The sequence below is a fragment of the Oryctolagus cuniculus genome, chromosome 14 (assembly GCF_964237555.1).
Source record: "Oryctolagus cuniculus chromosome 14, mOryCun1.1, whole genome shotgun sequence".
Lineage (NCBI taxonomy): Eukaryota > Metazoa > Chordata > Mammalia > Lagomorpha > Leporidae > Oryctolagus > Oryctolagus cuniculus.
Window position 1 is genome coordinate 62804168 of NC_091445.1, and position 12443 is coordinate 62816610.

Genomic DNA, 12443 nt, shown 5'->3' on the forward strand with positions numbered 1-12443 from the left:
ACGATCAATTGCAGCTCCTCCAGCCTAATATGCCCTCTCTGACTTTAGTGGTACCAGTAATGACCCTCTAGATGGTTTTAGCTGAGAGCATAATTAATTAATAAAGCATACAATTGGACTACGAAAAGTTGAGTTTACATCAAAGCAGCAAAAGATGTTTATTCACTTTTAGCATCTTAGAGTTTGAAAAATGCAATATATTGTATGAAAACACAATTAAAAACCACAGTATTTTGTCCTGAATACATTTCTAGTTTTCAAACTGACTTTTTTTTTGTTATAGTATCAAATAAATGAATAGTATCCAAAAGAATAAAAATACTTAGGAATAATCTAACAAAGAAGCAAGACTGTACAGTGTATACACATCACTGAAAGAAATTAAAGGAGACCTAAATAAAAAGACAACTGTGACTTAACATAGTTAAGATGGCTATAATTTCTAAAGTGATCAAAAAAATTAAATTCTAAAAATCCCAACTGCCTTTTTTACAGAAATTGACAAGTAGATCCTAAAATTCATATGGAAATGCAAGATTCAGAATAGCCAAGTAATCTTAAAACAATTTCAAAACTTATACAAAGCAATAGTAATCAAGACTGCATGTTACTGGCATGAGGACATGTAAGGGTACTTCAGAAAGTTTTTTAAAATTGAAATTAACAAATATTTAGGTATAAAAAAAATCTAGAAATAAATGCATTGTTTTTCGTAATATATATTTCCTATGAAATCTTCTGAAGACTCATCATGGTAGTGCAAGAAAAAGAATTGAGATTCTAGACAGAACTCACACAGTTAATGGTCAATTCATTTGAGAAAACGGTGCCAAACAAATACAATGGGGAAAAAATACTTTTTTCAACAAATGATGCTCAGAAAGTGGATATCCACAGGTAAATAATAAAACCAAACCCCCATCTCGTAAGACTTATAAAAATTTATTCAAAACGGATTAAAGGCCTCAGGCTGGACTTGTAGCACAGTGAGTTAAGCTGAGGCTTGCTATACCAGCAGCCCATATGGGAGTCTGGAGTCCCAACCACTGCACCTGCAATCCAGCTTCCTATTATAGCACCCGCACAGGCAGCAGAAGATGGCCCATGTACTTGGACTCCTGTCACTGTCAAGCTCAGGCATTGTGGCATAGCAGGTTAAGCTACCTGAAGAACTGGCATCCCATATGGGTGCCAGTTCAAGTCCTGGCTACCCTACTTCCAATCCAGCTCCCTGCTAATGCACCAGGAGAAAGCAGTGAAAGATGGCCCAAGAGCTTGGGTCCCTGCATCCACATTAGAGACCTGGAAAAAACTCCTGGCTCCTAGTTTCAGTCTAGCCCAGCCCCACCAATTGTGGATACTTGGAGAGTAAACAAACAGAAAAAAAATCTCTGTCTCTATAACTTGGCTTTTCAAATAAGCAAGTATTTAAAATATTAAAAAAAAAAACCTTAATTATGAATCCGGAAAAGTCTGTCATCACAATTTTTCACTGTTGCATGCAGAATTCTACACATCCATAGACACTGACATAGTATTAGAAAAAGTCTGATTGTTTTTTGGCCTTTTGGCTAAGATCAAATGAAGAAAAGTCATTGAGTTTTTCTATTTTAAAGGATGAGTTCACAAAGCCATGTATTATAAGCTGTATAATACTGAATTTAACAAGAGCGTTCAAAAACAAAGCTAATAACAAGCTAAAATTAAATCATAATTAAATAGTTGTATTTAAAAATGGGGTTTTAATATACACACCAATTGAAAAATACTCAAAATATGTTAGTATAGAAAAAGAACACTGGATAAAAATCAAAAATTTCCAACTTTATTAGAACATTTGTTTATTAATTATTTTTAAATGCCTCAAAATGCCTTAAAATTTTAGAAAATTTAAGAATCTCACCTAAAATCTGATAATATTTCTTAACTTCCTAAAATCTGATAGAATTTCTTAACTTACCTTTGCTATAAAGGGCTTTATGTACTTTGGAGGGCTTTTCCACTGTCGAAGATGCTGAGAATCCAGGAGGTAAGCGGACGTGAACTAGTGTCAGTGTGTTAGGACGTGCTAACGGCTGTCTGAACGGACAAGTGCTAAAATATAATCGAACACCTGACGATGGGGTAAAATTATTTATCAGTAACAGAAAACAAAGCATCTGAGGTACATATGTATTAAAGCAATGCTATATAGAAACTCAGAACTCTGTTAAAACCATATACCACTTTCCTAACTGATCTTAAATTGTCATCTAAAGTACCAGCTGAGAAACAATTCTAAGAAAATGGGGGCTGGTGCTGTGGTGCACTGGGTTAACGCCCTGGTCTGAAGCTCCAGCAACCCATACGGGCGCCGGTTCGAGACCTGGCTGCTCCACTTCCGATCTCACTCTCTGCTATGGCCTGGGACAGCAGTGAAAGATGGCCCAAGTCCTTGGGCCCCTGCATCCATGTGGGAGACCCAGAAGAAGCTCCTGGCTCCGGATCATCGCAGTTCTGGCCGTTGTAGCCAACTAGGGAATGAACCATTAGATGGAAGACCTCTCTTTCTTTCTGCCTCTCCTCTGTAACTCCGACTTTCAAATTAATTAATTAATTAATTAAAAAAAAGAAAAGAAAGGTGTTACTTGGAATTAGAGTTGAAACAACACATTTTCAGAGGAACATGGAACAAATCAAAGGAGACTGCTCCAGTTCGGGCTCGGTCATTAAATCTGAGGCACTCTACCTTTCATGCTATAAAATCAGGAAACGGAGGACACAAATCTTCCTATCTTCAAAAGGCTTAATTTTATGAATTATTAATATGGCTTGATAGCTATTATGGAAGTAAAAACATTTCCAACCATAAATTTCCAAATCTAAGGATTCCAAAAAGACAACAGTAGATATACTGATATGGAGAAAACATACCTGCATGAGTGACAGCCAGTAACTGACAGTCCAGTGATTCAGAATTTTCAATCACTGCTATTTGAACAATTGGCTTAAAAACAGAACGATCAATGGTCCTAAAAGAAAGGAAAAAAACTAAACTGTATTTTAAAGATGTGTCTTCTAAATTATGAGAAATACTTTCCATCAAGATTTTTACATGTCTAAATGAGCTAAAATAATTTAAGACTAACCTTTTAGGAAGGTAATAGAACATCAGCAAGAGCTGGTACAAACTCCCTGAATGTGTAGTTTGCATTAATATTTTTAAGATTAACTTCATTATTGAACAAAAGTTATCTTAAAAGACTAAAAGTATTAGGCAAATGGTGGGTGGTAAACAAATGTTCTCAGAGTACCAAATAATCATTGTAAAGATCGTTACTGGGGCCGGCGCTGTGGCGCAGCGGGTTAACGCCCTGGTGCCGGTTTGAGACTCGGCTGTTCCACTTCCAATCCAGCTCTCTGCTGTGGCCTGGGAAAGCAGTTGAAGATGGCCCAAGTCTTTGGACCCCTGTGTCTACGTGGGAGACCCGGAAGAAGCTCCTGGCTTCGGATGAGTGCAGCTGCGGCCAACTGGGGAGTGAACTAGGGAAATGGAAGATCTCTCTCTCTCTCTCTGTGCAACTCTGACTTTCAAATAAATAAATAAATCTTTAAAAAAAAAAAAAAAGATCGTTACTAATTAAAAAGGGGGAAAATGGATCCTTAAATGGGAGAGATTTGGTGACCACCACCTTAACCAAGCGTTCAAAAGTGGGAAAACTGGGCTGGCGCCACGGCTCAATAGGCTAATCCTCTGCCTGCAGTGCCGGCACACCGGGTTCTAATCCTGGTTGGGGCGCCGGATTCTGTCCTTGTTGCCCCTCTTCCAGGCCAGCTCTCTGCTGTGGCCCAGGAGTGCAGTGGAGGATGGCCCAAGTGCTTGGGCCCTGCACCCCATGGGAGACCAGGATAAGTACCTGGCTCCTGCCTTCGGATCAGTACGGTGCGCCGGCTACAGCCCACCGGCCGCAGCAGCCATTAGAGGGTAAACCAACGGCAAAGGAAGACCTTTCTCTCTGTCTCTCTCTCTCTCACTGTCCACTGTGACTGCCAAACAAACAAACAAACAAAAAAGCGGGAAAACTGATACTATGTGCTTTTTGACACAATGCACTAAGAAGCTTCCATCATCTTAATACTGGTTTTAAGAAAATATTACTGAGAATCTATAATAAAGAAAAAGAGAAATTCAGAAATTGGGATGGGGCAGATGTTGTGGCACAGCAGGTTAAGCTACCGTTTTGAATGCCTACATTCCACAGTGTAAAGCAAGGTTGATTCCCAGATATTCAGTTTTCAATATAGTTTCCTGCTAATGCCCCTGAGGGGCACCCCAAGTACTTGAGTTCCTGCCACCCACATGGGAAACGTGGATAAAGTTCCTGGCCCCTGACTTTAGCCTGGCCCAATCCTGACTGTTGTAGGATTTTGGGGAATTAATGAGTGGATGGAAGATCTCTCTTACATGTTTCTCCCTCTGTGTCACTCTGTCTTTCAAATAAATAAAAAAAATCCTTTTAAAAAAACTGGGACAAGCTATAAATAATTCTTTTGCCTCTCTCTCCCAAATGTCAACATTATAAAAAGTAAAGCTGGTGAGGAGGCTGTTCTATAGCAGAAACTAGACTGATGGCATACTTAAGCTCTGTTAACTGGAGAAAAATGGAAAAACAGCCATAGAAGATTTGGGGGAATACTGGGAAATTTTTATATGGTGTGATCATTACTAGGCAATGTTACAGACTTACTGTTAATTTTCTACCGTGCTTACATAAGAGACTTAAGAGGTCAAAGCGGGGGCTGGCGCTGTGAAGTAACTTATAGCCCATGCCGGCGGTGTCAGCCTCCTATATCAGCACTGGTTCAAGTACCAGCTGCTCCACTTTCGATCCAGCTCCCTGCTAATGTCTGTGGGAAAGCAATGGAAGATGGCCTCTGCACCCACGTGGGAGACCCAAAAGAAGCTCCTGGCTCGTGGCTCCTGACTGGTTTGCCCCCAGTCATTGTGGCCATTAGGGGAGCAAACCAGAGGATGGAAGACCTTTATCTCTGTATCTCTCTCTCTAACTCTGCCTTTCAAATAAACAAAATAAAACTTTAAAATCTTAACAAATGGTAACTTTATTTTTTTTTTTTAAAGATTATTTATTTGAAAGGTGGAGTTACAGAGAGGCAGAGAGACACAGAGAGAGATCTTCCATCTGCTGGTTCACTCCCCAAATGGCCACAATGGGCCGATTTAGAGCCAGGAGCCAGGAAATTCTTCTGGGCCTCCCACATGGGTACAGAGGCCCAAGCACTTGGGCCATCATCTACTGTTTTCCATCCCAGAGAACTGGATTGGAAGTGGAACAGCTGAGACTTGAAATCAGTGCCCATATGGATGCTAGAATTGCAGGTGGTAGCTTTACCCGCTATGCCACAGCGCTGGCCCCAAATGGTGACATTAGATAAAAGGTGTATCAGACTTTTTCATTATTTCTTTCAATTTATCTGTGGATTTGAACAAATTTCCAAGATAAAGTTGGGGGAAAAAACAAAATCCTCTGTTTTCTACTTTTTGTCTTCAGAATTATTTTGCCACTAAAGAGCAAAAGGAAACATGTTGATTTTTAGATAGCTGATTGCAGCACACAGACAACAAAAGCTGAAAATCTGAGGCCTTTACTATAAGGAAACAAAGTCTGTAGCTGGACAAGGCAGTTGGTATACATGCAAGAAGCAGGGTCAAGTGTTTAAAGACTTGGCTTCCAGGTTGGGTTTCAGCAGTTAGAAATCAGACAAATCAGAACACCTCTTAGTTTAGTTTCTTTATCTATAAAAAGAAGACACTACAATCATGATATATTACATTTTTCATTCGTGTAAATAATAAAACAAATCAAACTGTACCACGTAGGCCCATTAAAAGGGTGGGTAGTTAGGGCTGGTGCTGTGGCAGAGTGGGTAGATATTGCCTACAGTGCCAATATCCCCTCTGGGTGTTGGTTCGGGTCCTGCTCCACTTTCATCCAGCTCATCTGCAAATGTGCCTGGGAAACCAGCGGAAGATGGCCCAAGTCCTTGGCCTCTGCACCCACATGAGAGACCCAGAAGTTACAGGCTCCTGGCTCCAGACTGGCCCAACTCTGGCCATTGTAAGCATTTGAGGAGTAAACCAGCGGAGGGATGACCTATCTCTGCCTCTCTGTAATTCTGCCTTTCAAATAAGTCAATCTTCAAAAAACAAAAGGATGAACAGTTAAAAAGAGATGCAGTGTTTTCAGACTCATCGCATCTTAGTCAGGATCCCTGAAACAGATCAACTAAACTTAAAGTTCCAGGTAAAACATACAAGCTGCCTTTCACACCTGTTTCAAACAAAACCTAAATTATTATCATTTTCAATGTTTTTACCTTCTAGATATATTTTGAAGAGGGAATAATTTTAGCATGCTATACACAAAGAGTATAATTATACCTACAAATGAAATGTCTTATAATCAACTGCCATATTTACCTAGCAATGTTTCCGGCAGCAGAGACAATAGCATTCTGTGAAACTGAGGCAACTCTGCTCATTCCTTGTCCATCATGGCCCAAATCATAAACCTATAAATAAAAAATCCTTCTTACTTAAACATGTTTATATACTATACACATTATGTCAAATAAAAAATTTTTGAGGATACTTTAATTTTATTAATTGCTAGAGATATGCCAACCTCAGAGATTTGAAATTTCATTAAAAGGAGCCATAAAAAGTGGTTTGGAGGGGCTGGCACTGTGGCGTAGTGGGTGAAGCCAATGCCTGCATTGTTGGCATACATGTGGGCACTGGTTTGAGTCGTGGCTGCTCCACTCAGATCCCATTCCCTGCTATGGCCTGGGAAAGCCATAAAGGATGGCACAAATCCTTGGGCCCCTTCACCTGTGCCAGAAACCTGGAAAAAGCTCTTGGCTTCTGGCTTCAGATCGGCACAGATTCTGGCCATTGCGGCCATCTGGGGAGTGAACCAGCAGGTGAAAGACCTTTCTTTCTGTCTCTGCATCTCTCTAACTCTGCCTTTCAAATAAATAAATAGAAAAAAGTGTTTTTTTTTTTAAATAAACACACAATTCACAGGAAAGAAGAATGGATATTATGAATATTCTTCCTTAAAAATAGGGATTTGGAATATCATTTAAAACACAACCTAGGTGGCCGGCACCACAGCTCAATAGGCTAATCCTCCGCCTGCGGCGCTGGCACACTGGGTTCTAGTCCCGGTCAGGGCGCCAGATTCTTTCCTGGTCGCTCCTCTTCCTGTACAGCTCCCTGCTCTGGCCCAGGAGTGCAGTGGAGGATGGCCCAAGTGCTTGGGCCCTGCACCCGCATGGGAGACCAGGAGAAGCACCTGGCTCCTGCCTTCGGATCAGCGTGGTGCGCCGGCAGCGGTGGCCATTGGGGGGCGAACCAACGGCAAAGGAAGACCTTTCTCTCTGTCTCTCTCTCTCACTGTCCACTCTGCCTATCAAACAAAAACAAAAACAAACAAACAAAAAACTGCAACCTAGGTTCTTACTTTCTGCTAGTATGTACCCTGGGAAGCAACAAGTGATGGCAAAAGTGCTTGGGTCCCTACCAACTAAGATGAAGTATGCAGGTTGAGTTCTAGGCTCCTGCTTTTGACCTGGACCTATCCTAGGTGCAGTCGTATCAGGAATGATCCAGTGAATGACTGCTACCTCTATCTGACTGAATGTCTTTGTCTCTCTGTCTGTCAAATCAAAAACAAAAACTAAAACAAAGCAACAAAATGAGGGATTTTTTTTCACTCTTAAATGGTAGTATATTAATACTTACCTGTATTACACCTTTCTCCGATCGTGTATATAAAATATTTCTAGAATTATCTATAGCAATTTGAACAATAGGATCTAAAAGAAAGACAAAGAAAAACAATCCAAGAATTAATAAATTGAACACAGTAGCCACTTATACCAGATTCAAGTTGCTAAATTAGAACTCTGCATTCAGTGGTATTCCTGTCTCTCATTGTGTAGTTAAGCCCTATATGTATAAGGCCCAAGCCACAAACATTCAGACACAAGAACACATGAAAAACAGATGTCAGACACTGTCATTGGGTTAAGAGCGTCAAAAGTAAGTTCTTTTTTTCGTAAACAGATGTTAAACCAAACCAAAAAACAATTTCTAGATTACTTCTTCAATCTGCAGTCTTTAAAGAATGTAATAAAAGCTAGAAACATATAAAATAACTACATTCATATCATTTTACTTAATACTTTATTGTGTGAAGGAAGAGAATTTTTTAAAAAAATTTATTTATTTGAAAGGCAGAATTAGAGAGACAAGTCTTCCACTGACTCCCCAAATGGCCACAAACACCAGGTGTGGGCCAGGTCAAAGCTAAGAGCCAGGAGCTTCATCTGGGTCTCCTACTTGAGTTGTGGGAGCCCAAGCACTTGGGCCATCCTGCACTGCTTTCCCAGGGGCATGAGCAGGGAGCTGCATATGAAATGGGAGCAAATGGGACTCGAACCAGTACCCGTATGGGATGCCAGCACTGCAGGCAGCAGCTTTACCTGATACACCACAGCATCAGCCTCAAAGGAAAATAATTTAAAAATTCATCCTATCAACATTTTCAGGTGTATATATCTTATTTTACCAAAGCATTTTATAATTATTTGATCAGTGTAAATCACACAGTTCATCAAAAACTCAGATATATTCTTTTTTTTTTTTTTTTTAATTTAGGTACTTCTTTCATTGCCAAAAGATTACTTTATTTGAAATAGAAGCATTAAGTTAGTTTTGGGCAATATCTGTTTAATTTTAGTGATAAATCAATTTTTTTGGTCAACTCATATTTATTCCCTCAATCTACAGAAATACAACAAAACTTCATATATGACAAGGATTCTGCTTAAGAATTTTTTCACTGGCCGGCACTGCAGCTCACTAGGCCAATCCTCTACCTGCGGCACTGGCACCCCGGGTTCTAGTCCCAGTCGGGGTGTCGGATTCTGTCCCTATTGCTCGTCTTCCAGGCCAGCTCTCTGCTGTGGCCCGGGAAGGCAGTGGAGGATGGCCCAGGCCCTTGGGCCCTGCACTCACATGGGAGTCCAGCAGGAAGCACCTGGCTCCTGGCTTTGGATAGGCGCAGTGCGCCGGCCGCAGCGGCCATTTGGGGGGTGAACCAACGGAAAAAAGAAGACTTTTCTCTCTGTCTGTCTCTCTCTAACTCTGCCTGTCAAAAAAAAAAAAAAAAAAAAAAAAAAAAAGAACTTTTTTCACCTGTATGCTTATAAAACAACTCCTTTTGAAAAAGCTGTTTAATAACTGGAAGTAATATATAGAAGCAAATATGTTCTTTTTATACTGCAAATTTTTTGTAGACCAGGCAGAGCATATATTAGATGTCTGAATATCTTCCTCTCTCACATATACACATACTTTGGTTTAAATATGTGTAGCTGTTTCAATATATGTTCTATCATGTTACATTTATAGACAATAAGTAACTTTTAGATAAAATCCATACGTTCTCCTTGTTTTATAAATTCTTCCCCCTTTAAAAGACCTGATGAGTTTATAAAAATTGCTATTTAATGTGACAATGAGCAAGTATTGTGGCACAGTGAGTTAAGTCGCCACTTGCAATGCCTGCACCCTATATGAGTATCAGCTTGAGTCCTGGCTACTCTGCTTCCAATTCAGTTTCCTACTAATAAGTCCTGGCGGACACTAGATGAGGACCTATGTACTTGGGCCCCGCAACCCGCATAGGAGGCCTGAGCTCCGGGCTTTGGACTTATCCAGCTCCAGCTGATGTAGACATGTGGGGAGTAAACCAGTGGATAGAAGAGTTCTTTCTCTCAGGGCCGGCGCTATGGTGTAGCGGGTAAAACCGCCACCTACAGTGCCGGCATCACATATGGGTGCTGGTTCAAGTCCCAACTGCTCTACTTCCGATCCAGCTCTCTGCTATGGCCTGGGAAAGCAGTAGAACATATCCCAAGTCCTTGGGCCCTTGCACCCACGTGGGAGATCTAGGAGAAGCTCCTGGCTCTTGGCATCAGATCAGCATGGCTCCGGTACTGCTGCCAACTGAGGAGTGAACCAGTGGATGAAAGACCTCTCTTTCTCTCTCTACCTCTATTTCTCTCTGTATAACTTTGATTTTCAAATGAATAAATGTATCTTTAAGAAAAAAAAAAAGGGGGGGGCCAGCCCCACGTCTCACTTGGTTAATCTGCCTGCGGCGCCGGCATCCCACATGGGCACCGAGTTCTAGTCCCGGTTTCTCTCTTCCAGTCCAGCTCTCTGCTGTGGCCTGGGAGGGCAGTGGAGGATGGCCCAAGTACTTGGGCTTCTGCACCCACATGGGAGACCAGGAAGAAGCACCTGGCTCCTGGTTTCGGATTGGCGCAGCACTGTGCCAGCGGCAGTGGCCATTTGGGGGGTGAACCAACAGAAGGAAGACCTTTCTCTCTGTCTCTCTGTCTCAAATTCTACCAAAAAAAAACAAACAAACAAACAAAAAAAAGGAGTTCTTTCGCTTTCCTATATGGGTCACTCTACCTTTCAAGTAGATGAAAATAAATACAAAAAAATTTTTTTAAATATGAAAACAATTCTGTGGCCAGCATTGTGGCACAGTGGGTTAAGCTGCTGCCTGCAATGCTGGCATTAAATATGAGCTCTGGTTCAATTTCCGGGTGTTCCACTAGTGATCCACCTCCCTGGTAATGCCCCTGGGAAAGCTGCAGAGGATGGCCCAATACTTGGGCCACTGTTCCCATATAGGAACCCCAGATGGAATTCCTGGCTCCTGACAGTGAACTAGCAGATAGAAAGCTCTCTCTCCGTCTCTCCTTCTCTAGTAACTCTGCCTTTCAAATAAATAAATCTTTAAAACAAAACAATTCTGATTAAGAATGACAATTTGTGGAGCCAGCCTTGTGGCATACCAGGTGAAACTGACACCTTAATGCCAGCATCCCATGTGGGCACTGGTTAGTGTGCTGGCTGTTCCATTTCCAATCCAGCTCCCTGCTAACGCATCTGGGAAAGCAGAAGATGGCCCAAGTGCTTGGGCCCCTGTACTCACATGGGAGATCTGGATTAAACTCTTGGCTCTGGCTTCAGCCTGGCCCAGCCCTGGCCATTGGGGCCATCTGGGAAGTGAACCAGAGGATGGATGATCTTTCTCTCTGTCTCCTCAACTCTCTCTGCAACTCTGCCTTACAAATAAATAAATAAATACATCTTAAAAAAAAAGTTAGGACAAATGTTTTACTTACCATCTTCTGAGAATGTGAATTGCAGTAAGGAAGGAACAAGAAAAGAAAGTGAACTCTTCGAGTGGTTTATTTTCCTACATCGCTGGCTAAACCAACCTGCTTCTGCCTTAAAAGAGAAAAATAGAAAGATGACTTGTGAAAGTAAAACAAGTTGTCATAACAACTACTATATACCCATATTTACAAAAATTTTCAAATCTTCATGATATACCAATGATTGTAAACAAAGTAAGGCTTATTATTCAAATTTAATTATTTATTTTAGACTCAGAATTAAAAATAACTACCAAGTACAAGGACTTTCAAAACATAATTATGAAGGTAGGCAACATGGCGCAGCAGGGTGAGCCATGGCCTGCAGTGGTGGCATCCCACATGAGCTCTGCACTTCCCATGCAGCTCCCTTAGTCACGCTCCTGGGAAAGCAGTAGAAAATGGCCCAAATCCTCAGATGCCTGCACCCATGTTGGAAACCTGGAAGAAGCTCCAGGCTCCTGGCTTCATATTGGTCCAGCCCCAACCATGATGCCATTAGGTGTCTTAAGCAGCATATGGAAGATATCTCTGTCTCTCCTCCTTATTAACTCTTTCAAATAAATTTTTTTTTTTTTAAAAAGGGCCATAATTATTTCAAAATCCAACTGAGACTCAAAACATAACCAGTAATCCTATTAAAGCATAATTTGCAGAAATAAACTATGCATTTGTGTGTGTATACACAAAAAATATGTAATATTTATATATACACATACATCAATGCATATATCACAGTCTATAAAGACATGCAAAGAATTGATAACGGTTTGTCCCTCTGGGAAGAATACTGGATTTAATTTTCATGGTGTAATCACTGAAGACTACAGGTTTAATTTTATGCTTGATTACTTTCCACTAGTATATATAAATGTCTTTATATCAGAATACAAAAACAAGCCCATCTTTTTTCATCAACAGAGAGGGAAAGGAGTTCAAGTCCCGGCTACTGCACTTCCAATCCAGCTGCCTGCTTATGTGTCTGGGAAAGCAGAGGAGGGACCAAATGCTTGGGAAGAAGCTCCTGGCCCACGTGGCCATCTGGGGAGTGAACCAGTGGAAGGAAGACCTCTCTCTCAGTAACTCTTTCAAAAAAAAAAAAAAAAAAAAAAGATGCTCAGATCCTGTTTCAGAGGACC

At 41.0% G+C, this 12443-nt stretch overlaps 1 protein-coding gene across 2 annotated transcripts in view; it reads right to left on the bottom strand.

Annotated features, from left to right (window-relative positions):
* The window catches only part of NUP155 (nucleoporin 155), a 72005-nt gene that overhangs the window by 50874 nt on the left and 8688 nt on the right, over positions 1 to 12443 (bottom strand). For both annotated transcript variants that reach the window (XR_011382009.1, XM_002713980.5), the window contains exons 7-11: positions 11272 to 11377; positions 7805 to 7878; positions 6479 to 6570; positions 2914 to 3011; positions 1961 to 2113 (exon numbers count right to left, since the gene is read on the bottom strand). Coding sequence is in view for 1 of the 2 variants with exons in the window: in XM_002713980.5 (XP_002714026.1) it covers positions 1961 to 2113; positions 2914 to 3011; positions 6479 to 6570; positions 7805 to 7878; positions 11272 to 11377 (523 nt within the window). In the remaining variant the exon portion in view is untranslated. The remainder of the gene's footprint in view (positions 1 to 1960; positions 2114 to 2913; positions 3012 to 6478; positions 6571 to 7804; positions 7879 to 11271; positions 11378 to 12443) is intronic.